Source organism: Sminthopsis crassicaudata, chromosome 5 (assembly GCF_048593235.1).
Source record: "Sminthopsis crassicaudata isolate SCR6 chromosome 5, ASM4859323v1, whole genome shotgun sequence".
NCBI lineage: Eukaryota > Metazoa > Chordata > Mammalia > Dasyuromorphia > Dasyuridae > Sminthopsis > Sminthopsis crassicaudata.
The window spans coordinates 154,361,587-154,384,330 of record NC_133621.1 but is presented as its reverse complement, the minus strand read 5'-3'; the positions used below and the strand labels follow the sequence as shown (position 1 = coordinate 154,384,330).

At 33.4% G+C, this 22,744-nt stretch overlaps 1 protein-coding gene across 5 annotated transcripts in view; it reads left to right on the top strand.

Moving 5' to 3' along the window:
* Window positions 1–22,744, top strand: part of PCLO (piccolo presynaptic cytomatrix protein) — a 520,130-nt gene that overhangs the window by 32,738 nt on the left and 464,648 nt on the right. For all 5 annotated transcript variants that reach the window (XM_074268505.1, XM_074268506.1, XM_074268503.1 and 2 more), the window contains exon 3: window positions 1,339–2,748. In XM_074268505.1, the coding sequence (XP_074124606.1) occupies window positions 1,339–2,748 (1,410 nt within the window). The remainder of the gene's footprint in view (window positions 1–1,338; window positions 2,749–22,744) is intronic.

Here is a 22,744-nt window from a genome sequence, read left to right as displayed (position 1 = left end):
AATAAAGGTATTTTATCTGCATTAAGATAAATCATATATGCCTTTTATTTAATTTCTTTTCATAGAAGATATAATTTTACAAAGTGTGATCACATTATGTAGATGGTGATTTGGGAGGTTAGCATATAACCCCTTTTTATAGCCAAGTTATAGAGTATATGGATGAATTGCACTCCCTAATTTGCCTCCTTTTTTCTCCCCCATTCCTTCTTTCCCCCTTCCCCATCATCTCAGCAAGGATATTTCAATCTCTATACCTACCATGATAGATCATCTAATTTGAAGATAACATTTTAATTGGAGGAGTCATAAAATTATAAGATTTACAGGCAGGCGAGACATTAGAGGTCATCTATCTACTCCATTTATCCCTCTTTACTTCCCCCAACCTTCATTTTATATAGCAGGAAATAGACCTAGAAAAAGGTAGTGCTTTGTATAAGGTCACACCACTGGCAAGAGGTGGTGGTGGGGAAGCAGTGATGCAAATACAATTCCTTCCACATCACACTTTTTTTTTTTTAATAGCTTTTATTGACAGATCATATGCATAGGTAATTTTTCAACATTGTCCCTTGAAATCACTTTTGTTCCAACTTTTCCCTTCCTTCCCTCCACCCCCGCCCCTAGCTGGCAGGCAGTCTCATACATATTAAACATGTTAAATTATATCTTAAATACAATATATGTGTACATATTTGTACAGTTCTCTTATTGCACAAGAAAAATTGGAACATCACACTCGTTTTGAAGAGCTCCATTTAGGACTTAGAAATCTGGAGTGGACATCATTGGAAAAATATCTTGTATGTCTTATCTGGAAAGCTAATTTTAGGGATTTTTAACCACATTTTTTGTGTGACTTGATTTTTGCCTAAATAAGATCTGATTGGAACAAAAGGGAAAATTTTGTATTAATTAAAACAGTCTATACATATATATATGTGTGTGTGTGTGTATGTATATAGATATATTTATATATTTTATGAGAAGGAAAGGCACTATCATATTAATCTTTCTCTCCCTTTCTTCAGAAGCATAGACTGCTTCACATTTTGCAAATTTCTAATTTTTAATTCCATTAACCTTTTTTGGTTGTAATCAATGCTTTGATTCCTTTGGGAGTGTTCATTTGTTTATTCTACAAATATTTATTAAGCACATAGTAAGGACTAGGTATATAGAGGCATACAAAGATGAATGAGACAAAGACTCTGCTGTCAAGGGGCAATTCCTCAGTGTGAATATTTATTTGATTCTTGCTTATTTACCAATTTATGTGCTTTTGAAAACCCTCTGAAGGCTTTTTCAATTATATTTATTTTTTCTTCTTTACAGGTTAAAGAGTGGCTTTGTTTAAACTGCCAGATGCAAAGAGCATTGGGTGGTGATTTGGCCCCAGTTCCACCAACTCCTCAGCAGAAACCGAAGGTTAGCCCTGTGGTTACAGCATCTTCAGTGACTAAACCACTCCCTCCATCCCAGCAAACTTCCCTGAAAAAGGATGTTACCCCTAAACCAGATCTTTCAAAGCCCCCTGAGATTAAAAAACCTCCGCCACTCACAAAGCAACCATCCATTCCAGGCTCTCCTCCAGCAAAAGCCAAGCAGCCTTCCCCCAGAGAGTCTGTAACCCAGCCAACCCCTCACCCAGAGCCTTCTCTCAAATCTGAACAAGCCAAGGTACCAATGGCTGATGACAAATCCAAACAGCCAAAGACACAGAAGCCTCCCGCTGATGCTGTGGCTTCCCCTTTAGTTGCAGTGAAACCTGATCTCCCAGGCTCCAAAATGCAATCACAGGTTCAGGAGAAAACAGCACAACCTCCTAAAACAGATTCTGCCAAATCAACACAAATTATCCAATCTGTGGGGGATAAAGAAGTCCCACCTGATTCTAAAGGTCCATCACGAACTCCATCTGATTCCAAACTCACTTCACAACCTGGGATGATCTCAGAGAGTAAAATTCAAAAACAAGTTGATCCAGTTCAAAAAAAGGAAGACCCTAAGAAAGCACAAACCAAAATGAGCCCCAAACCAGATGCCAAGCAAATGCCAAAAGGATCGCCTACTCTCCCAGGCACAAAGCCTAGTCCTGGACAACCCACACTTACAGCCCAGCAGCCCCCAAAGACCCAAGAACAGTCAAGACGTTTCAGTCTTAATCTGGGAAGTATCACAGATGCCCCGAAATCTCAGCCCACAACTCCCCAAGAGACAGTTACTGGAAAACTATTTGGATTTGGAGCCTCAATCTTTAGCCAGGCATCAAATTTAATTTCCACAGCTGGTCAAGCAGGAACTCAAGCACAAGGTATGCCAGGGGCTCCAACCAAACAACCCCCTCCCCCTTCACATCCACCTGTATCTCAGGTACCACCTAAGTCCACCAGTCAAACTCCACAAACAGTTCCTAAAACCACACCTGTTAAAAAGGATACAAAAGCTCCAACTGCTGAAAAAGCTGAGGTGCCTAAAACTGAACAGACTGCCCCAATCAAAGCCACAGAATCAGAAAAGAAGCCTCTTCCCACAAAAGAGAGCAAACCGCAAATGGTGGAACCGCAAAAGGCTGCTGGCCCTCTAGAATCAGAAAAGCCTACCAAACCAAAATCTACTTGTCCCCTTTGTAAAATTGGCCTAAATGTGGGTTCTAAGGATCCTCCCAACTTTAATACTTGTACAGAATGCAAGAATGTGGTATGCAATCTCTGTGGATTTAATCCGACACCACACTTAACTGAGGTAGGAAATGGCATTAAAATTTTTTTTTGGTTCCTATCATATTTTAGTGATCAATGAGATGAGAACATTGTGCTTCTTGTGAACAAAGCAAAAGTGCTTTAATTATAAACTGTTTATGTATGAGATTCTACTATCTTATTAAAAAGTGGTTTGATTTACCTTCTTGTTGGTTAACATAATGTTAAGTTAAAAGAAAGATGTGGAGTGCAGGTCCTGAAGTCAGGAGGACTTGAGTTCAAATCTATCCTCAGATATTAAGTATTAAGTATATTAAGATATTAAGTATTAAGATACTTCCTAGCTGTGTGACCATAGGGCAAGTCAATTAATCCCAATTACTTCAAGGAAAATAAAATGTAGGAAATTCATGTAAAAATAGTTCTTTGATTCTTTGGAATTATAGACATGGATTAAATATATTTTTATTTAGGTAGCTATTATATGACTATGTCAGTGTTGCTGGTCTTGGCACCCAGGACATGGGGAGAGGCATCTTGATAAGATGGTATCTGACATTCACAAAGCTTGGGATAGGGAGAGGTATTCTGATATTCTAAAACATAAGGGTTTTTTATCCTTATCAAGTATTCTGGTTATCTATCTATCTTAATGTCCATATCTATATAGAATGATGCATTGACTTACCTCTTTTATATGAAACCTTTTTTTATCAATGTGTAACAAGTGATTTAATCTTATTGGGTTTGATTTCCTCATTTTTTTTTTTTTATTTTTATTTCCTCAACTTTACTATAAGGGGATCATCTTAGAAAATTACTGAGGTTCCTTCCAGATCTAAATTTAGGTAAAATGGTTTTATGCCCTTCTCTTTATGGTGTATATCTTAGATTGTTGTGGATTTTTTTGTTTTAATTTTCCATAAGTAATCTTTGAACTATGGAAATAAGATACCTGACCTGATATTTTTTTTCAATTAAGTCTAAATATCTTTTAGATTTTAGGAAGTTCTAGTATAATGAGTAATGTATTCAAAACATAGACAAGTACTTACCACATGGTGAACTTGAGTACAAGGTGTAATAAGATTGAGCTCCCTGATAGGTCTTAAGACTTAAACCTCTAAGCTTCTCTTTTCTTTGACAATATTAAGTATAGAAGAGGTAGAAGAATAGCAGCTGCAGAATAATTTATACTTATATAGTGTTTTACGTTTTTCCAAAGCCCTTTCCTAATAATCACCCTATGAGTTAGACAGTATGAGCATTATTATTCTCATTTTGAAGATAATTGAAACTGAAATCTCAGATTTCAGTGAAGCATAGTGCATGAATTGCTGAATGCAATTTGTCTGAATCCAAGTTTCCTTGTCTTTTGATTACAGTGTACTGTATCTCGTTGTGAGCTTCATCTTTTCTTATAGATTATATCACAATTTCTTTTATCTTATACACTAGATCATAAATAGGAGCTACTTCCTGTATACTAAAGCTGAGCCTGTGACCTTAAAAAAAAAATAGAGAAATGTTTTTATTATACTTTGAATATTCTTGTCTGGAAATCCAGAGTCATGATAGTTAATGCTGCTATAGGCAAAATTTGAGATAAATTTAATGTGGCAGATGTCTCTTTTTTGTTTTTATCCCTTGGTTACATTCTGAGGGTCATTGCATATGAATGTAGGATAAATTATATTGCTGACTTGCTGTGAACTTAGAACTATACTTTTGTCCTGTCTTTGAAATAGTAAATAATCATAAAACCAAGCTACATATGAAGAAACTTGCCCTACTTTTTCCATTAGGAAGAATGATATTATTGACAAATAAACATTATTTAAAGGAAGTCTTGGTAACCCTTGAAATTTGGCTACTGTGTGTTGGACATTATTATCAATTGTTAATATTGTCTACATTTAGAGTATTGAATGTTCCTTAAGGCAAAGTGATAGGCACACTTTAATTAAGATGCATATAAGATTTCTGGCACAATTTCGCCATTGACCACAGCCATTGAAAATGAACTCTGGTTACAAAATGTACCTTAAGTAGTACATACATAATATAAAGCAAGCATGCAAATTCTGTTTTTCATTTTATTTTGCTAAGAAGTATCAAATACTTGTTATGACAAAAGTGAAGTGGCCATTATATGTTGGAATATTGCTTTCATTTGGGGACCTATTCCTGATGGTTATTTGTGTCACCTTTGTTACTCTTGAAACCACTGTATTTGCCTGTAGCTTAAATTTGAGTGAAAAAGCATCAACTATTTATATTTTAAAAGGGATCTTAGAAGTTATTCAGTTAACACTTTTTATTTTTTAAGGATAAAGAAACTGAAGCCCAGAAAGGTAAAGTAACATGTCCACAATCATCATCTAAACCCAGGTATTCTGAGTCCAAATGCAGTCATATTGTCTTCTAAAGCATTGGTATTTGGATGGGATATACATTCTATAAGTATTCTTTATTATCGGTGCATCTTATCAGGTATAATTTATCAAATGAAAACATATATGGAGAGGGAGTCAATAAAGTCTTGCTTTTGACATAGGATCTGTGTAAGTATGAGAAAATTACTTAATCTCTGCCATATAGATAATTCTCTAAATTGGTAATTATAGATGAATGGTCAATTTGCAGATGAATAATTCTGCAGATCTTTATCCATGGAAGGAATTTCCAAACTAGGAGTTCCTCATCCTAACATCCACCACAAATCCAGAATAAAAAAAAATAATAATAATAATAACACTTGAGATACTAACTGTATAATACTAATATATTCAGCATTGCACAAAACCCAGCTTAATCTATGTATTCCTACATAGTTGTTAGAATTGTTTGGAAATGACATTTATATCTAATTTTGGTATTGTTAGACTTTCTGATTCATACAATTTAAGAATGTTCATACTATCTCAGAGAATATTCTCCTCCTTTTACTGCACACTCCTAATATCTGGCCCTGTCTTAACCATTTCTAAATTGTTAGATAAAAGCAGGACCTTATAAACTCTTTGGTGCCTGTTTTCTCACCTTTTCTATACTACCACTTACTGTCTCATTACTCCTCCCAATTCCTTTTAGAGCAGGCATAAAAAAGATGCAGTGGGTGGTATTTTTATCTATCTGCTATCTGAATAGCACCTCTTGTGACTATAATTTTGATTCTCTTTGTAGGAATTTACAGAAAGAATACAAATATAATCTAAAAATACAGGTATTATAATGACTTGTTCCAGACTCTTGTCCAGAAGATATGATCAATTATAATTTCTATTAATACAAAATCAAAAGAAAAAAAGTGGTTTGTAAATGAATAAAGCACAAATATACTTTATAAAGAGGATAAATACTACCTTTAATTTTTTTTGTTTGTTTTGTTTTGCTGTTTAATAATTAAGGTTTGTAGGGTGAGACATTTATCTCAAATTACATTATGATCTGGTATACATTCTTCAAAAGAGTAGAATTATATCTTACAGAAATGATCTAAAAGAAAGAGTTGTGAATATAAAGAAATACTGATTTTGTGAGCAATCCTGATTGTTTGTGTAGTTTAAAAGCAATTGGTTGCGTTGAGCTTCAAAATATTGCTGTTATTGATAGTAGTAGCCTGGACAATGATGGTGTATTGATGGGTGGTTATCACACTCATGTTTCACTAGATGTAGTTCATTAGTAGAGAAACATGGGAATTTCACATAGAATACTGCATCAGGTGAGGTTTTTCTTTAAGATTTTTAAAGTTGACAGTTGAAAATTCTGGTGGAGAGGGGGAAAAGACTTAATGATAAGCTCTTCTTACTGGTAAGGAGATGAAACTTAAAATATAATAAATGTTTAATTCTGGATGTTGACGTATAGAGTGATGCATATTGATACATGGCAGTGTGAGTCATTTTTTTGGTTTCATTTTTAGAAAAGTGAGATGTTATGGCAAGAGGAAATATAAGCCAGAGGAATGGGAGTAAGCATTTACATGACATTATTTTAGGAATAAAATTTTCAGTAGTCTGCATGCACAGAGACTAAAACAATTAAGAACAGCCTAATGAATATTTTGAATATTTTCATAAACTCTCCTTTGTTTTTTATAGCTTTTTTAATTTAATAAGAAGTTAATTTAATAAGTAAGTTATTTGCTGAAAAAAGGTGTTTTTTTTTTTTTTTTTTTTTTTTGTAGGGTGTAAGAATTGTGATTTCTTTGCCAATGTGGCTAAGCACTTAGTCACAAAATTGCTTAGCACACTGAGGGTTTTAGTAATTTGCCAGAATCATGCAGTCTATTTGTATAAGAAATGCAACTTAAATCTAGATTTTCCTGACTTGGTAACTAATTGTCCATCCTCAGGTAATACTTTAGTTTAAAGATAGCAAGTCAAATCAAATCAACAAACATTTATTAAGTGTCCACCTTATAACAGATCATATCTCAAGAAGCTCCCAGTTGATTGGAATAGTAGATTTTTAAATTTATAGATATATTCCATATTTCAGTAGAAAGTGGAACCAGCAGCAAAGCCAGAACCACTTTCATAGTTATTTTTGAACACTGTATACATGCTTTTATTACCTGCTGATACATGCTTTTATTATTTGCTCTTAGAGATCATAGGTATGTTGTCTTTGCAAAGAATTGAAGAATAATTTGAAAGTGTTCTGCTATTCTATCAGTGGAGCAAATTTTTAAATAGAGAGCCCTTTTCATAAAAGTCACAAATCTTATCCAAGTCTATTATCCTGATCGCTTCTGTTTACATTCCTCACTTCCACCCATCCTCTTGCTTAGAAAATGTTTTTCTTACTTTACTGCCTGTCAAGCTTTTTCTTTTACAGCTCAGTGTAGGTGTCTCTCCCACTTCACTACCCAGTTGCATCTTCTATTTTGTAATTTTACTGAAGAAAACAAATAATGTATGAATAAATGCATGATATTTAATAGATTTCAAAGGACCATATAGCTTTAGAAAATTTTGTGAATACTAAAAGGAAATCAACAACCATCCTCTCTAATAGTTTACTCAATGAGAAGGCATATTGTTTGCTACTTTAGTATTCCTTTGGAAGCTTAGTTCAGGTGTAACTGTGATTTTTTTTTTTTTTTGCAGTAATTAAAAGAAAATAACCACTGGGATTGATTTAGGAAAAGAATAGCTGCTACTTTTGTTATAAAGAACACTTTTGCAGTAATTAAAAGAAAATAACCACTGGGATTGATTTAGGAAAAGAATAGCTGCTACTTTTGTTATAAAGAACCATATTCAAACTTCATAGATTTGCAGAAAGTAGGTGCTAAATAAATGATTGCAGTTTGAGAAAGGATGGCTTGTTGGCAAAATTCTGAAGCTAGTGATATTTTTCTTTAGGAGTCCAGACTATTCTTTGGCATCCTTTTATCTTTTTGGAGGCAACTCCTCTTATCCTTTTGGTTTCTAGTACTTACTTGCTTGTTTTCCCCTTTGAAATGTTCTTCTAGAATTTTTCTTTTCCTCAAATCCAACAAATGTTCATTATACATATCCCTATGACATGTAACATTGTTTAGTGCAGTATCTGTTGATATTTTGGTCATGGTGAACATCATTCCTTGAATGAATTCCCTGGGTAAAAGTCTTCCATCTGATACGTGCTAGCTATTTTGTCTTTGCTAGGAAATTGTTCTGGGCTCTCAAGAAAAAGAAAAAGTTTCATTACCAACCAGAAACTTAAATCTTCTGGAATTAGTTTGGATGAGGGACATCTGTGTGACTTATTTAGAAAATTAGTATGCTATATGGCTTTAACATTTTTCCTAATATAATAGTTCTCTCAACAGAAATTTCCAAGAAAATGAGAATAAAAATGTCAGATAGCTTATATTGGAACCAATAACTGACTTTTCCTTATGGCCCTTGTCTAATTTCTTTTGTCATCACTACCTGAAGAATGGTGCGCCACACTTGTCAAAATGTCTGGTACCAGATTGCCTCTCCTTAAATAGTGGGAATTTAGTGAGGACTTTTTTGAGTTCTTATTGGCACTTAAAAGAAGAAAATTGTGCTGTGTGACCCTGGGCAAGTCACTTAACCCCAGCCTCAGGAAAAGCTACAGGGATAAAACGAACTAAGCAATGTTAGAACTACATAAGGGTCATATTAAATACATTAAGACAATGTATGATATCAGATAAACTTTTTTAGGAGATTTGGTCCAGAAGCCAAACAACTGTTCTGGATAGAATATATTTCTAAACTGAGAAATCCCTCTGAAGTGTAACAGACCTTATTGTTAAAGGCCCAAGTGTGAGTCTTTACCAGAAGTTTGAAAGATTAATTTAGATATGCATAAAATATGGTGAAAAGTACTGAGCCATGACTCAAATAAAATATTTGAATTGCTCCTTTCTTTTATTTGTGATGACAGCAGAGCTTCTGTTTTTACTTAGTAAAATCTGGTATATGACTCTGGTGTGTTAATGATGGCCATCTTAGTGCTTGAAGAGAAAAAATGAAAGGTTCTTAAAATAGCTTTATCGTGACTTAGAAATTGAAAAATTTAGAAAATACTTTTCATGGGATCATAGTTCTGAACTTGAAAGGACCCTCAGAAGTCAGATAGCTCAATCCCTCCTTTCACTTTACAAATGAGGAATCTGAGGCCCTGGGAATTGAAGTGTCTTGCCTAAGGCCCAGGGGTGAGAAATTAGAAACCAGGTCTTGTGGCTTCAAAATCAGTTTGCTTCCTTTTTTCCCCTCAGAAGTTTTTCTCAAATAGAGATACATAGACAGCCAGCTAGAGATCTATTTGCTTTCCAGATTCTTAAACTGTGGTTCATGACCTTAGATGGGGTATTTTAACTGAATATGGGGATCTCAAAATTATGATTTATATTAGTAAATGTTTGATTTGTATACTTATTTTATGTACTTGGGATCAAATAAAATTTTCTCAAGTAAATAGAGATCATGCATGGAAAAAGTTTAAGAAGTCCTGATCTAAATTCCCTAGACAACTATTGATGTAGAGTTTTATAAAGATGTAGATATTAATGATTTGTAGATATAGATATTTCTTTTAAATAAACATATGGGAATATATTTTATTTTCCACATAGGTTTCCCCTGTATTCTTGCTCTTCTCTTTCATTCAGCCATCTTAGATAAGTTTTTTGTTGTTGTTGTTGTTGTTGTTTGTTAAAAGAGGATATAGGGGAAAAAAAAAAGCAGCCAAATTGAAAGTGCAGTGTTCCACAATCATAAATCTACATCTCTCATCACATTCATACATTTCTGCAAAAGAATCGGAGGAGATGCCTTCTCATATTTCTTCTTTGGGGCCAAAGATGTTCTTTGTAATCTTGCAATATTCATTGTCAGTGGTTTTGATTTTGTTCTTTCTATTTACATGGCTGTCAGTCTATTTCCAGTTTTTTTGTCTGTGCTTCACTTTGCATTAGGTTATGTAATTCTTTCCAGGCCTCTAGGTAGTAATCATATTCATTGCTTCTTGTAGCACAGAAATATTTCATTAAATTCATGTACCCAGTTTATTTAAGACATTCTCCTATTGATCCAGTTGAGTCTACCTTATTCCCTGTTCTTTGCTACTACAATATGTGCTGCTATAAATAATTTGGTACATACAGACTTTTATTTTTATGAGTAAACTCATTGGGACTAGCAATAGAATCTTTTTTTCAAAGGGTATGAATTGTTTCCAAAATGGCTATATTAATTCATAATTCCACCAATAATATCTTAGTTTCCATGTCTTTCCATGCCATTGACTATTTCATCTTTTGTTATCTTTTCCAATATATTCAGTGTGAGATAAAACCTTAGGGTCTTTTTTGGCTTATTTTTCTCTTATTAGTGATTTAGAATATTCTTTCATTTGGTTGTTAGTATTTTACAGTTCTTCTTTCAAGAACCATTCATTCATATTCTTTGACTATTATCTATTCAGAAATGGTATTGATATAATATAAATCTTTACTTGAGAAATTTGATATGATTTTGACTGATTTTCCTTCTTACCCTAGATGGTACTAGTTTTGTATGTTGAAAAGCTTTTCAATTTCATTTAATCAACATGATCTATTTTTATGCTTTGTACTTGCCTTTATTCCTTGTTTAGTTAAGAATTCATCTCCTGTCCATGGCTGTTAAGGACATATGACATAAGTCTCCTCTCATTTTGTTTAGGATATGACCCAGATGGTGTATTCATAATGAATTTATTTTAAAATATGGTGTAAGGTATTGGTCTAAGCCTCATTTCTACCAGACTGCTATCTAGTTTTCCTAGCACTTAACAAATATGGAATTCTTTCCTAAGTAGTTTGTTTGGGAGTCCTACTGCTCCCAGCACTTGTTATTGAGTACTATTAATTCTGATTTTTCCTTGTCTAATTTGTTTCCTTGATCCACTTCTCTATTGTTAACTATACTAATTGTTTTGATGATTGCTGTTTTATATTATATTTTGAAGATTGTCAAGAATAGTCTTCTTAATTCTTACCATTTTTCTTTATTCTCCCTAGTATTCTAGATTTTTTCCAACAAATAAATTTTGTTATTTTTTAGTTACTATATATTATGATGAAAAATGATAGCTGGTTTTATTTATGTGTGGTGTGGCCTAATTTTGCTTACATGTATATATATATATATATATACCTTACATGTGTGTGTATATGTGTATGTGTGTGTGTGTATATACATATGCACACATATAGTAGCTTGACCATATAAAGGTTTTATTTTATGATTACTTGATGCCAAATAAGATATAGACTAGAATTGTTATAGTGATCCACCAGATTTCTAAAAAATAGCAGACATTTGCTGATTATACTGATCTATCATCATCTTGCAATTCTGAATGTTCTTTTAGACAGAGAGCTGACATTTAAATTCTATAAAAATAAACTAACCATGTCATTTGTGATTACTAAAACAATGTGCCTCATCACTATATTTAGAAGATGAAGTTAATTTTACTCCAAATTGAAATTTAGTTAGGAATGGACATCAAGTAGAGTAGGGCTAGTACTAGCTAGTAGGGTTAGTAGTTGATTCATTATCAACTTGAATGGTGAAATAAAAAAGCAGTGTTCCTATGAAACTAAGTCATTGATTTCTCAGCATACATGTCTTATGTATAAATAAATTATGCCAAGGGAAATACATCTCTGACATTGATTCTTCAAGTAATTTTTGCAACAATTAATCAACCTAGAACTCTGTACCATGGAATGCCCTTTACACAATTGACTAATAGATAATTTTGTCTAGGACCTCTCTGAGACATACTTTGAGGCAAGAGGTTTAGTATGGAAGTGTTAAAAGGACTTCATTACAATTTAGTCTCATCAACAAATTTTTCAATGTGGATTCTGAGAAATGTCCATAAATCACCTTTTTTTTTTTTTTTTTTTTTTTTTTGACTATTTCTTTGGCCATCTTCTCCATCAACTCACTAACTGACCATGCACTTCAAAGACAATAATCTGGAAGAATCTGGCTTTCCTGTTTGGTGACTATCTCTTCTGACACACAGTGTCATGGTAGCTTCAATTATAAGTCACTTCTTTTCATTCAGCTACTTCCTCCATAATCTCCTCACCAATCTCCTTGCTTTTATATACCCTCTGTCCCTTTCTCCCTTCCCTTTCATGGCATATGAGCTTTAATCAAATATGCCTGCCATAATAGGCTTATTATAGTAAAGTGTATAAATGCATCCTTATGTACCTGACTAGGCCATTTAAGAAACTCTTATTTGCATTTTGTGATTTCATCTTTTACTCTCTATTGTGATTGGTCTAACATTACTATGTCTTAGTTTCACATTCTTATTATATGGAAAGGGATAGGGCCTTTGATTTCACTGATATAGAGAATGTCTATGTTAGAAAAGTTCCTCTCAATACAGGGGACTCCTTTTTCTTAAATTTAAGGGAAGTGTTCAGCTCACCAAGAAGTTAAGGTTTTTGTACAGGGTCACACGTTGTTCTCTATGGTAGGTAATACATTTAAAAACCCATCTTCTAATAAAGGAAGATTAGACTATCACAAAGCTTTTGAAAAATGAATGTGCTTTAGTGGTTTATATCTGGAAAAAAGGATGCCTCTCTTTAATAAAATCAGGTGCTATTGCCATTTAGACTGTAATTTTAACTGTCAATAATAATTTGAGGGATCCAAAGAAGGTAAAGCAGGTAGTATAGCTTATTAGGAATTAGCTTTCCTGTGTTTTAAGAGAAGAGTAGGAACTTCTTGGTTATAATAACTAAAGATGTTTCTAACTCCAGTAAATTGATTTTTCTTGTTCCAAGAATTAATTTTGTTAGAGATGTGAAATCACGAAAGAAGCAGAAATAGAATTTTGTAACGTTCACATCTGTTTGGATATACTGAGGAAGTCTCTCCTAGGGAGAGAGAAGACAACTAGATTCATTTAGTGCATTTTGTGAATAAAATGGCTTAATGAAGAGCAAATTTTCCTTGTTTTTCTAGAATCAAATAGATAAAAGTCAATAATTTTATTTTGTTGCAGTCACTCCTAAATATCTTACTCTAAATTGTGCCCAATAGTAAGCACTTATAGAAAGACATTTTTAGAATTCAAGTTGAAAATTTAGGGAACACTTTAAATCTCACTCAAGTACAACATATTTTAAAAGAAACCCTTAAAAAAAAAAAAAGCAAAACAGGTCAATTTTTCATATGAGTTATTATTCATTTTCTTGCTTCTCCAACTACCTCCTGGATTCTCTCTTGCTCCATTTGGTAAGCCTTTATCATCTTTGCTTTATGTCTAATGGCATTGTTTCCAGTGCATTCAATAATTGTGATATATATATTGTTTTTTAAAATTATCCTATGTAATTAGATATTTAATACAAGTAAATGGGAAAGCCCCCCCCCTTCTCCCTTTTAACATACTCACACAACTTTGTGCATAGTTTATTAACTAGTCTACATTAGATATATGATTTATCTATTATACATAAATGTATGGAAAACCATTTACTATGTGATAAGTACTGGAGACATAAATATAATTCCTATCCAAGAAGCTTACATAGTAAGACAGTAGAGATGCTATAGTGGATAGAATAATATATTGGAGTTAGGTAGATATAGGGTCAAATACTGCCTCCAACTAACATAGTACCACATGAACTCGAGCATGTCATTTATCCTCTGTGCAATAGGCAACTCAACACTACTAAATCACAGACTCTAAAGTAATGTGATTGAACAGGATTGTAGTTTCCTAAATTTAAATAAATAAATATGGAAGAATCAAAATTTTGTCAGATGATATGATTATGAGATGGCATGACACATAGAGTTGGAGATATTGGGATGTACTTTATGAGAAAAATTATATCTGGATATGTTTTTGTAGTTATGTACTTAGACATGGTAACTAAACCTTCTGGAAATTGCTTAGAACAACAAGGAAGAAAGTACAAAGACAGAAAAGAAGATTCAGTTCAGAACCTTAAGAAATTTTTATACTGACATGCTAGGAGATGAATGATTATACAGCAAAGCTAACTAAGAAGTGGTTATGAAAGCAACAGCAGAGTATATTGTTAGAATTTAGTGAGTGACTACATAAGCACTACAAGCCAGGCATTGTACAAAGCATTTGGTTTAAAAGGAAAGTTTGAAATAAAGCAAGACAAAAACACAACAAACAAACAACACAAAAACCAACCCCCCCCAAAAAAAAAAAAAAAAAAAAAAAAAAAAAAAACATTTCTTTTCTCAAGGAACTCACATGTTAGGGAAAACAATATATAATTATGTAGAGACAAGTTTTATGTACACACACACACACACACACAGATACTAGGAAGTTATCTGGAGTAGGAAGGCTTTAGAAAGTGGGATTTTAGCTGAGACTTGAAAGAATCCAGGGAATGTAGGAAACAGAAGAGCAATAGAAATGTAGTTCCTGGGGCAGTCAGTGAAGATTCAGGAAATCAGGAAATATAGCACATTACACTGATTTTACAGCATGTGTTGGGGAGTAAGTCTTAAAAGATTAAAAGTTGGAAAGGAATTAGGTTATGTAAAAGCCAGAACATTTTATGTTTCATTCTAGAGGCAATAGGTAGCCAATGAAGTTTACTGAATGGGGGAGTGATATGGTCAAAGACAGACTTCAGGCATATCATTTTGAGAGCTGAGTGAAGTGTACTAGAAAAGTGAGAACATTACTTAGGCAGGGAAAAAGTGAGGAGATAGTTTCTTGTAGGAAAGGGTCTCTCAACTTTCTAAAAAATTTCAGATAAAATAAAGGAAGAACTGGGAATAGAGACAATGGATATGGATAAAGAAAGAGCAAGAGGAAGGAAGCATAGGAGATAGAGGAAGATTATGAATGAAGGCAAGGTACAAGAGAAGGGAAATTAAACAAAATGCATAGGTAAAGGGACAAACATTGGCAAAGTGGATTACTTTCTTGACAAAGACTGGAAAAAATATAAAAAAAGAAAAATAAAACTATAGAGGGAATATGAGATGCAGAGTGGGTGCAATGAAGAAGTTCATGACAGATGGCCTCCATTCTGTTAAGGAATGAAAGGATGAGAGGAAGTGTTGGAGCTTGACAAGAGAAAAGTTTGGAAACAGCTGCTGCATGGAGTACAATAGTTGACAGGGGAAAAATAAAAGGATTACTAAAGAGTGGAAATATAGGTCATGGAATTGGGGAGATGAACTGGTATGTCCAGCGCATATCTCTAGGAACCTAAAATATGAAAAATGGTTGAAGTAGAGAGGAAAAATGTGAGCCATGTACTAAACAAAAGAAGAGCAGTGATTTGGAGACTAGCCAGTGATAGCAACACGGATTTGAATTGGATGAAATAGATAGAAATGTAAACTTGCTGAGTGATGGTAGCAGATGGAAGGTCTGGATGAATTAGTTTAGTGCAAGGATTTGACTCATTACTCTTCTCTACCCAAGGGATAGATCATGAAAGGTGAAGTTAGCTCCAAAGAGGGAAGTCAAGGATGAGAAACCAAGTTTCCCTGAGTCCCAGATAGTAAGAGAGTCAAACAAAGTGATCTATGATAAAGAGGAGGATTTTTTTTTTAAAGATATTATAATGATTTCTGGAGAATAGAGGAAGATAGGAAAAATAAAGAATGTTCTGATTTTCTTGAATTAGAAGGAATGTATTTGTAGAGAGAGTTATGCAATGGGAGTAGATACATTGTATTTGTATAGGGCAGGTAAATTACCAATTGTAGATAAGAGATTTGATATTTATGGTAATTGGTAAATTAATGTAATGAAGGAAGATACTCACTTCTAGAAAATATGAGTCTAAGAAAACTCAATTTTCTGTCCATTTCTGTCATGATATCTCATAAGATTTTGTGTCAATCTCAGAGCAGATCAGGAAGATTAATATCAATGGCAACCAGAGATGTTTTATGGTATAAGAGGTTTCTAGTCTTAGATATCATGGGATAGCAGATCACTATTTCTCTCTATTCCTGCCTTAAAGTGCTAAAGCCAGAGCACTAGCTTTGACAGTAGTAGTAATAATAGTAGTAGTAGTAATAGTAGTAACATGACCTCTCTTCTTCAGGAAGAATGACTAATTCAATTGATTAAATATTTATTAAACTTCCAAATGGAGATACAACAGTAAAGGAAAGATAATCTTTGTCTTCAAGAAGTTTGTATCTCATATAGGGTATAGGGACACCACATGCTTACTCATAAGTAAATACAAAATATACACAAAATAAATGCAACGTGAATGTGGATGTGTGGGAACAACTAGAAGAATTAGGGAAGGTCTCTTAAAGGGAGTAGTATTGAGTTGTCCTTGAAGAGAACTAAACTTTGTAAAAAGCACAGGGAAGGAGGATATTCCAGTTCTTTTGGACATTATACCAAGAAAAGTTGGCAATAGCAAGTAGTCAATTTGATCTAACCATAGGTATATGAGGGAAATTCACAGAGAACCAAATTTGAAATTTGAAAATTCTTAGCTTTTCCACTTTCTGGTTTAAGCTTGATCCTACCATGGAAACCAAATTGAATTAGTGTTGACATTATTTTCATATACATCTATTGTTTATATCTTATTATTGTTAGTATTTTCCTAGTGTTTTAAGCTTTGGAAAAATGCTTTACAAGTATTTCATTTTATTTTTTGTAATGTCCGGGCTAGTTTTCTTGAGGATCTCTGGGCGGGCCTTGGTCTATAAGTGGAGAAGTGATGAAGGCAGGAGGGCCACTAAGAGGCTGATCAAGTCTTCTATATGTGTGTGGCTGAGAGTCTTCTATGTTTCCTGTATCTGAGACTCTTCTGTGTCTGTGGCTCTTAAATACCTCAGTACAATTACATCACTACAGCATACTGAGCATGAGCCAATTGTTAGGAGAGTCACTATATCACCATATCACACTAAGTATGTGCTTAACTAGAGAATCATTATCTCATCAATCACAATGAGTAGGTGCTTAACTATAAGCACTCTGCTGTCAGTATCTTAAGTACCTTTTCAGAGTTAGAGACCCTCTACAATTTTTCACTGGAATCCTTTCCCATTTTACAAATGAGGAAATGGAGGCAAACATAAAGTAATTGATTTGTTTGTAGCACAGCTATAACTCTGTAACTCTACTTAATTAAGCTGGCCCTTGGTTAGGAACAGATAAGTGAAAAAGTGAATCTATACTCCAGATTTTTCTAATTTTAAACCTTACAGTATTTGTTTGATTCATTTGGCATGTCCCTTCAAAACCCAGTATCTTCCTATAATAGTGAAGATCAGAGAAGGACTTATATAGAGAAAAAATTCTAATATTAATTCTAGATCATTTGGGGAAAATCTTTCCTTCTCTCTTTTTTTCTTTTTTTTTTTTTTTAAGGGGGGCAAGAGATTACTATTTTATATTCAAGAAATAGGCATACTTCTTGGGAAAGGGAATCACGATTCTACTTAATAGAGGAAAATAAAGGAATTTGTGGAATTGGCTTTATTTTTTCCAAACATCAAGAAATATCTTGTCATATTTCATGGTTGATTAGGAGATACTGTTAGACTATCATTAAGATACTTTTGGCTTTCATGCCTAGACATGAGAATGTAGAAAACTTATATGGAAAACTTACTAAAACTTCTAAAGGAAACAACATGTACTTTATGACATAATGACTTCAGTGCAAAAGTGAATACAAGGAAGTATATTGAAAAATACAACTTACTATTAGTAAAATTCAAGAGTACAAAAGCTTAGATTGTAAAGAATCTCACCTTTCTATATTGTAAATAATTTACACAAAAATAGGTAATATTTTGACATAGAAAACACTGCATAATTTTTTTTTTTTTTTTTTTTTTTTTAAGGAAAATGGTTAAATTTTGACTGGAACTTATTATTTGCCAGCTAGGAGTCACTTTCCAGTCAACTTTTTCTGAATTTCTAATCAGCTTATCAAGGAAAAAATTAAATCAATACTAATAATACAGTTTTGATTTTTAGGGATCACATTTTGAGATATTTGAAAAGGGGGATGTACAAATGTTGGAAATAATTACACATTTTTTTTTTTAATCACAAACATTAAAATAAAAAATGCCATTACTATCTCATGTGCCTACTTTCCCAACTCTATATAATCTTCATGAGAATAATTTGTACATTTATTGAGGTTATTATTGATGAAATTATGAGAAGAAAACAGGCAGGTTTTTTACAATTAATATATAAGCTGAGTACATTTTTTTCAGTCACAAAGTTTATAAAAGGCTCAGAGTACAAAATTATACTGCACCTATTGCTTGTTTACTATAAACAAAGTACTTGACTTGTTAGCACACTAGAGGTAGCTTTGTTGAGTGACCCTCTGATTATATGAAGTGTAAAGTAAAACAGACTTTTATTCAGCAAAGATATTGCCACTGTCATAGAGGATGTCTGGTATAGTGTCCAAATTAAGAAGTATCTTTTCCATATGGTGAGGTTTTGCAGATATTCCTGTTCTAGGATGACCCTTTGCATCAAGTCCAAGAATATTTCAGAATTTTCTGCTTGAAATGAATTATCATTCAAAAATGTTGACATAAGTATCCACAGGAAGAACCCAAATAGATTAATGTCTAAAATTAAGACTCTGATATTCAGATAAGTGGATAGTCCATAGGTCTGGTCTAGTAGTACCAATGGCAGGTAGATAATGAACTGGACTTAGAAATTTGTCAGAAGAGATAAGGCTACATTGATTTTTGGGGCATTCTTAGAACTTTCATTCTTCACACACACACACACAAACATATAATTGTTTATATAAATTATATAAATTGTCATTTTAATGAGAGCAATCTAAGGCATTTTAGAGATGAAATTAAGAAATGATTTTTTTGGGTTGAGAATATGGTTACCATCGTGAGATTAAACTTTGGGATGAAATCTTTCCAAATTTGTTTTAGTAGTACAATGTATACTCCTCAATGTATATGTCATATCTTCAGTAGTGCCATGACATTCCTGCTCCAGCCCTGTGATCATTTCCCAGAGCTCTTTGCTTTTCTGGATCAGTTTTGCACCTTAATGCATTTTTTGGTTATATATCGTGAATATATTTGGCTTCTTGGCTGCTGGAACAATGTCTTTTTCTGCTCATTCAGCATCTCTAGACCAGTTGTATCATATCATTGGAGTTGGACTCACCTGATTTATAAGATTAAAAAGCGAGTCACCCTCTTCCTATTCTTACACCTGAAGCTCCTGCTCCTTAAAGTTTCCACTCCTGAAGCTTCTCTTCCATTTTCTTTTTTTTCCCTCAGGATTCATCTTTGGGGATTCAAATGTTAGAGGCATCCTTCCCTTAAACATTGCTCTGAGACCTCTTGAGTCTTAAACCACTATATTCCCTTCACTCTGGGTAAAGGTCTTAATCTCTTCTGAGAGAAACGTCCTGAACTTCTCATTATTTCCATAAACAATGATGAATTTCCTGGGCTGTTTCCATGTAGGCTGTAACAACTTATTCTATGGGAAGGATTATGTTAGTTTCATGTTCCTGGGATTCCAGGACACACAGAATAAGGTCATCCAAACATAATGGGTTTTGTACCTTCTGATGTCTCTCTCAATTCCATTATTCTCCTTCGAAATGGTAGTGTTTCTGGAACTTAATGATTTCAACAAGTTTCTCCAGAATCACAATAGGTTGATATTCTCTTAATTTGGAGACTTCTCTATACCCAGAGCAACACAAAGATGTGGGAACTTCTTCCTGCCTCCTGAGATAAGCTCATCAAAACCTGTGCCCACAGTCAGTGCTGACTATGTGAAATATTCTTGGCAAAAAGAACAGAACATTTGGTAGATTGTTCATCATCTCTTTGGCATGTATTGATTGATAAATAAGAGAACTAGTTGTAAGAGGTTCAGGAGACTTAATACTTAGGGATTTTGATGAGCCTAAGATTTTTTGTTTTGTTTTGTTTTTTTTGTAAATCTAAGTTCTTTTTTTTTTTTTTTAATCAAAATTCTGTTTTTTGCTTTTTTTAAATACTAGTTTTTTTTGTTTTTGTTTTTGTTTTTTTGTTTTTTTAAATATAATGCTACATGGCTGCCAAGAATGGGATAATACAGGAAAGGGGAGCAGCCTGGTCATGTGAAGATATAAATGGATAACCAATGTAAAGCCTATCTGCTTCATTAATATCCATGACACTTAAAGAGTTCTTGGGTAAGACTGTAGTTATTGATGAACCTCTGTAAGACTTATCAAAAGAAATGGAGATGAGGAAGTATCAATGAGTGGCATTCAATACTACTGAAGGGAATGTCAATAAACATGAAATCAGAGATCAGAGAATGATTAATGTTTTAAATATTCAAAGATAAACAGTTATGATCTATGTTTGACTTCTTAATCTACTTGAAAAATAGTCCATTAAGCACAAATTTACATGATATATACACAAGTATCAGGTTATGAGACATGAATTATCTTTTGTTTACTACCTGACCTAGAAAACCTAGCACCATACCAAAACTGCCTTGTAGTAAATTGGTCCAAGATTATGTTTTTTTTTTCATATTTACTATTGACTGTGCTTATTAAAAGTGCATATTAGGAGTAAAGGAGAAGTTAATTGACACTGAAAAGCCCATATTCCAGAATAAAACTATCTTCTGTCCTTTAAAAAAAATTTCCAAGTGCAACATGAATGATTTCTTAGATGAATCCTGAGTAGTGGTGTTTGAATGTACTGATAATAATGAGATTATGAATTCATAGCAACACTTCTGCTTTAATTAAATTCTTCTTAATGCTGGTCAAAATGATGCTCTTATTTTTGTGGTTGGCCTCACGAGTGAGTAATTTAATGCAGTGGAATGCCTTTGTTCCTGGGAAATGAATTACAATATTGGGACATGTTCTCATCCCTTTAAAAGTGACATAATATTTATGATAACTTCTTTCTTTCACCTACTGGTTAGCAATATCTTTGAAGTTTCTTTGCAATTATAATAATTCATAACATTTCCCTTTATTCATAAAGCAATGAAATAATCAAACAGCAAATATTTTTCAAAAAAGAAAATATCTTTATGAGGGAGTCAGTTTTGGAAAACAATTTGAGTGATGAGAATTGAAAAGCTAATACTGTGAAAAAATTTCCATTGTCCTTCCTCTGTTTTCAAAAATACTTGAGAAAGGAGTCAACTTAACCCCTAAACAACTTCTGAGAGAAGCTATGAAGAATTATTTCACACAAGAAACATATTTGTGGTACTGTAATGTTTTGCTTTTTATGGAAATTGTAGAATCCTTAGGAAAAAGGTGTAGTGACTTTACTTTTGGAGGATATTTTAGACAATGAGATGTAGTGAATGACCTGCAGAGGTATTTTTTAGAGACATGTTACTAAAGGAAAAGAAGTGAAAGAATATTGAGATTATATTATTTAATCTTTGGAAGTAAAATGGTTTAAAAATCTTTTCTCCAAAAGTCAATTTGGATAGCTAAACATTTATTGAAGTAACTTTTAAAAAGCTTTTCTAATACATACATAGGTATATACATACATACATATATACCCACTTGAATAGATAAATGTGTGTATATATGATATATACATATGTATGTATATGTATTGCACGGTCTTTGAACATGCCAGTCATCTTTATTCCTAATAATTTTCAGTCAACTCCCTTTCCAGGTAAAATTTCTATTTTAAATATCTTTTAAAATTATCTGAGGTAGGATATTCAAATTTATTTTCTAACCTCAAGAATTCTTTGTTGCCCTTTGGCATATACATAATTTGATCTTCTGTGCTTTTTTAAATTCATATGCACTCAGTTTGATTGGAAAATTATTAACACAAAATATATAGTTGTATTAATCTATGAAAGTGTGTAAATATATTTGCTGTTAATTTATGATGATATAACAGTTTGTAGGGACCTCTCTCCTTCCCTCCCTTCCTCCCTTCCTCCCTTCTTCCCTTCCTCCCTTCCTCCCTTCCTCCCTTCCTTCCTTCCTTCCTTCCTTCCTCCCTTCCTCCCTTCCAATATTCTTCTCTAAAGTGTAATGTTCTCTGGGAGCAGGTTTTCTTGGAGGGTTTCTGGGAGCAGCCTTAGTTTTAGTTCAGTGTAATAATCACCTCAAATACAGCCAGGAGTTAAAGTCCAAATCCTTTATTTTCTCTTTCCAAGTATTGTCTTCTTCCTTGGGCCTGGTTAGTTTTCTTAGAGGCTTATCTCTCTCCTTGGTTTCGAGAACTCTTGCCCACTAGTCCTTTGCCTCTGCCAGCTTCAACCTCTAGCTCCCTCAGAATGTCTCCAGCCAGCACAAATGTGGAAAATGGAATGAATCTGTCTCCGCCTCTGAGAGTGGGCTTGTGTCTGGCCCTGAAAGCTTCTTATATGCTGTACACTGAGTACACATCAATCATTATATCACTAGGAAACCCTTATTTGTTGTAGGATTAAATCAATGCTAAATTAGATTTAACCACTGTCTCCTTAATTCCACTCAGTAC